Here is a 3,216-nt window from a genome sequence, read left to right as displayed (position 1 = left end):
TTCCCTCATGTTCATGGACATAAAACGTGATAGAATTGAGCAGAATTTTCAGATGAGATTGTAAATTGATTACATATTTTGCCTTTTTTTTTTTTTTGTTGTTGATTCATTGTAGGATTGTTCCACTAGCAAAGCAAAGACGAACGAGAACAAAGTGATGTTAAATTTTAGAAACTCTTCAGCAATCAGCAACATATGTCACTTTTATTTTGAAAGAATCCACACACATAATTATAATTATAATAAATAAATGATATGATCGCAAAACAAAAATATCAGAAAAGCAGATGCTGGAAGTTTGGATGATTTGAATATCCAAAATCTTGAAATATCATTATCCGAATCTACTCTTATCAATTGCATCCATGAACAAGCAGTAGTAAAAAAAAAAACACAATATCCAAAGATGTCAATAATCATCATTCTTCCAATTAAACCAAAACGGTGAATCACAAATTTACCACAACCCCCCCAACCACACCCATATCACAAATTCACAATTCAAAAAAAAAAAATAATACAAAAATACATCGACACAACAACAAACTGTGAAGAAGGTGAAAAGATGAAGAGGATCAGACCCATTGTTGTTTAGTCTTCTCCATTCTCTCCAACAAGCCAGCAATCTCAGCTTGCATCCTCATCTTCATCTTATAATACTCATGATGATCCTTCTCTTTCGCCTTAACCTCTTCCGCTTTCTTCTTCCTTTGCTCTTCAATCTCCTCCAAATTCAATTTCCCTATTTTATCCGTATACTCTTCATCCAATTTCTCAATTTTTGTCCTGATCATCCGTTTATACCCCTCGGATTCCCTTCTCGCTTCATCCGCTTTGTTCTGGAACATTCTAGCCTCCGCTTCTTTTATTCTCACCAGGCTTTCCACACTGTCAAACGCGTCCTTGTCCTTTTTAGACGATTTCACCGACCATTCGTCTTCGATCACTATTTTATTGGAATTGGAATTCATCATGTGTGGCAGAGGTTTATGGTTGTTATCGTGAGGATTACTTGATGATCCCATTCCCATTCCCATTCCCATCATGTTCATGTTCATGTTGTATGATGTTTGGATTGGTGGATTGGAAATGGGAAAATCAGGCATGATTTCTGCATCTAGGGCTATAAAACGCAAAACAAAATAAGAATTATAATAACCAATATTGTTTGAAACAAAAAAAAAAAAAAAAGTCAAAATAAAAATGGATTGTGAGACTTACAGTCAAAGAATTGAAGGATGAAACCGCATACATCTGAAGGGGACATGACTTTGTTCTCAAGCTTGGACATCAACTCACCAGCCTTCAAATGAAGCTTTTGCCCTTTGAAATCTCCACTCCCCCTAAAGATTTTCCTAACACAATCAAGCTCTTTGATCAATGTCTCCAAACCCCATTGTTGTGCACACGACTTGAAAACATCTTTAATGAACCCAAACATCTCAGAAGCATGACCACAACAAAGGCAATGAAACTGCATCTCTGTTGTACCTGTGGGCCCTTTCAAACTTGCTCCAGGCCTTATAAGATTCTTTTGAAGACTACAAGCCGCATGACACCAATGAGAACACACATCACACCCCACCCAACTGCATGTATTGCTTGCACAATCAAAGTTTAGACAAACAGGACACATACACTCGCTGCAGAATCCTTTCTTTGTTGAGCAAATCTTGCATTCACAGTCTTCAACGGGTAACAACCGTTTGCAATTCACGTTCTTACATCTTTCAGATAGAAAAATTTCGATAAGTTCGTTTGTTGGGAGACGGGATTGGGGAGATAAGAAGGTTTCAAGACCTGTTCGTATGGAAACCAAGAGTAGAACTTGGTTTTTGTTGGCTTTTGAAAGGGATTCACTTGTGAGATCGGATCTTCTTTCGAGCCGAAGCTGTAACCTAACCAATTCATCTCTTTTTTCGGGAATTGAGATGAGTTTCTTCAAGTAATCTTTTGTTGATTCGAGTGTTTCGTCTGGGAGTTCTTGAGTTATCTGAGCCATCGTTTGAATAGACTCGGATACGATCTCTCTAAGAATCCTTTCGGGTCTTGAAGGCTTACGTGATCTTCCGAAATCCAAACCTTCCATCCCTTTTGTGTTTTCAGAGCCTCTCCCCCTTGAATCGCCAGACTGTGTGTCCATCTTCATTCTTGCAGGAAGTTCAGATGGAAAGAAGGATAAGTTGGTGTTAGAGTTGGAGGGATTACTTTGCACTAAAGCAACACCTCCATCACCTACAGGTCTAAACCGGCTATGAACAGATCCATTGGTCCCCTCTCCACCATTCCAGATCTGATCACACTCTCTTCTATGGCTACCCATCGAGTAGTCATAATTGTCGGTTGAATTTCGAGTCATGGAGCAACTAGGGTTATGTGAGAACTGTTGTGAATATGAATATGACATGGAACCTGTTGTGAAATCGTTTGAGAAAGTGGTTTGAGTGTTGTTGCTGTTTGAAATACCCAACGATTGAAAGCTCCTGCTTGGCTTCAAACTCACTGAAGGATCGCCATCTTGAAGACGATTTGATGCAGCTAAGGACATGGAAGTATCAGGTAAAGCTAGAGATAGATCTAGGGTTTCCAATTTCGGCTTTTTATCTCTATTCATTTGATACATTTCATCATCGTCAGCTTCTCTTTTCGAAGAATTTTCTGACAATTGCAAAAAATCTCTCTCTACCCATCTATTCTCATCCGGATTAGGATTATTATGATCCTCAGAAACGACTAATTTCCCTTTAACTTTATCAAAGGAATTCAGTAAACTTCTACCGTTATCAGACGGATTCTGAGCTAATGTCGAATTATCACATAGATAGCTCAAAGTCAACTCTTGAGAAATCCCCAATTTCGAGGGTTTTGACTCTGAACTTCTAGAAAAAACATTATTCTTATCGGAAAACCCAGTTTTTTCATCCAGATTCCCTCGATTTTCATCAGATGTCAAATCTGTTAGCTTTGATTCAGAGTTTTGACCTCCATTAACACCATCACTCGAGTAATTTTCTCTTTCTTTTATCATAGTGATGCACCAAAATGAATTGGAAATTACCTTGAGGAGAACTCAGGAAAGAAGTCGATTGGAATGCTTGCTTTCGTCTTTAGCTTCTTCACCGTTTGCACTTTGCAGTTTGAATTCTTCAATTCGCCATGACTTCTTTGCTTTTTCTCCGTACTGTGTAAATGTAAAATGGATTTATGGAGGCTCAC

The 3,216-nt window shown here is 38.3% G+C and overlaps 1 protein-coding gene across 1 annotated transcript; it reads right to left on the bottom strand.

Moving 5' to 3' along the window:
- Positions 1–380: 380 nt before the first annotated feature.
- Positions 381–3,216, bottom strand: TTA1 (class I heat shock protein, putative (DUF1423)). Its single transcript, XM_078979561.1, has 2 exons — positions 1,222–3,216; positions 381–1,123 (listed from the first exon to the last, which is right to left on the bottom strand). Exons 1-2 carry the CDS (start codon positions 3,026–3,028, stop codon positions 576–578), a joined length of 2,355 nt encoding a protein of 784 aa, XP_078835687.1. The 5' UTR covers positions 3,029–3,216; the 3' UTR covers positions 381–575.

This window comes from Lactuca saligna, chromosome 2 (genome assembly GCF_052625555.1).
Source record: "Lactuca saligna cultivar CGN05327 chromosome 2, ASM5262555v1, whole genome shotgun sequence".
NCBI classification, from domain to species: Eukaryota; Viridiplantae; Streptophyta; class Magnoliopsida; order Asterales; family Asteraceae; genus Lactuca; species Lactuca saligna.
This window is presented reverse-complemented; position numbering and strand designations above follow the sequence as displayed.

What these genes read in the sequence shown, in the direction of transcription:
- TTA1 (XM_078979561.1), bottom strand. Translation starts at nt 3,028, where the DNA reads ATGATAAAAGAAAGAGAAAATTACTCGAGTGATGGTGTTAATGGAGGT. An exon ending in CATCCTTCAATTCTTTGACT is followed by an intron (nt 1,124 to 1,221) that starts GTAAGTCTCACA and finishes TGCGTTTTATAG; the next exon opens with CCCTAGATGCAGAAATCATG.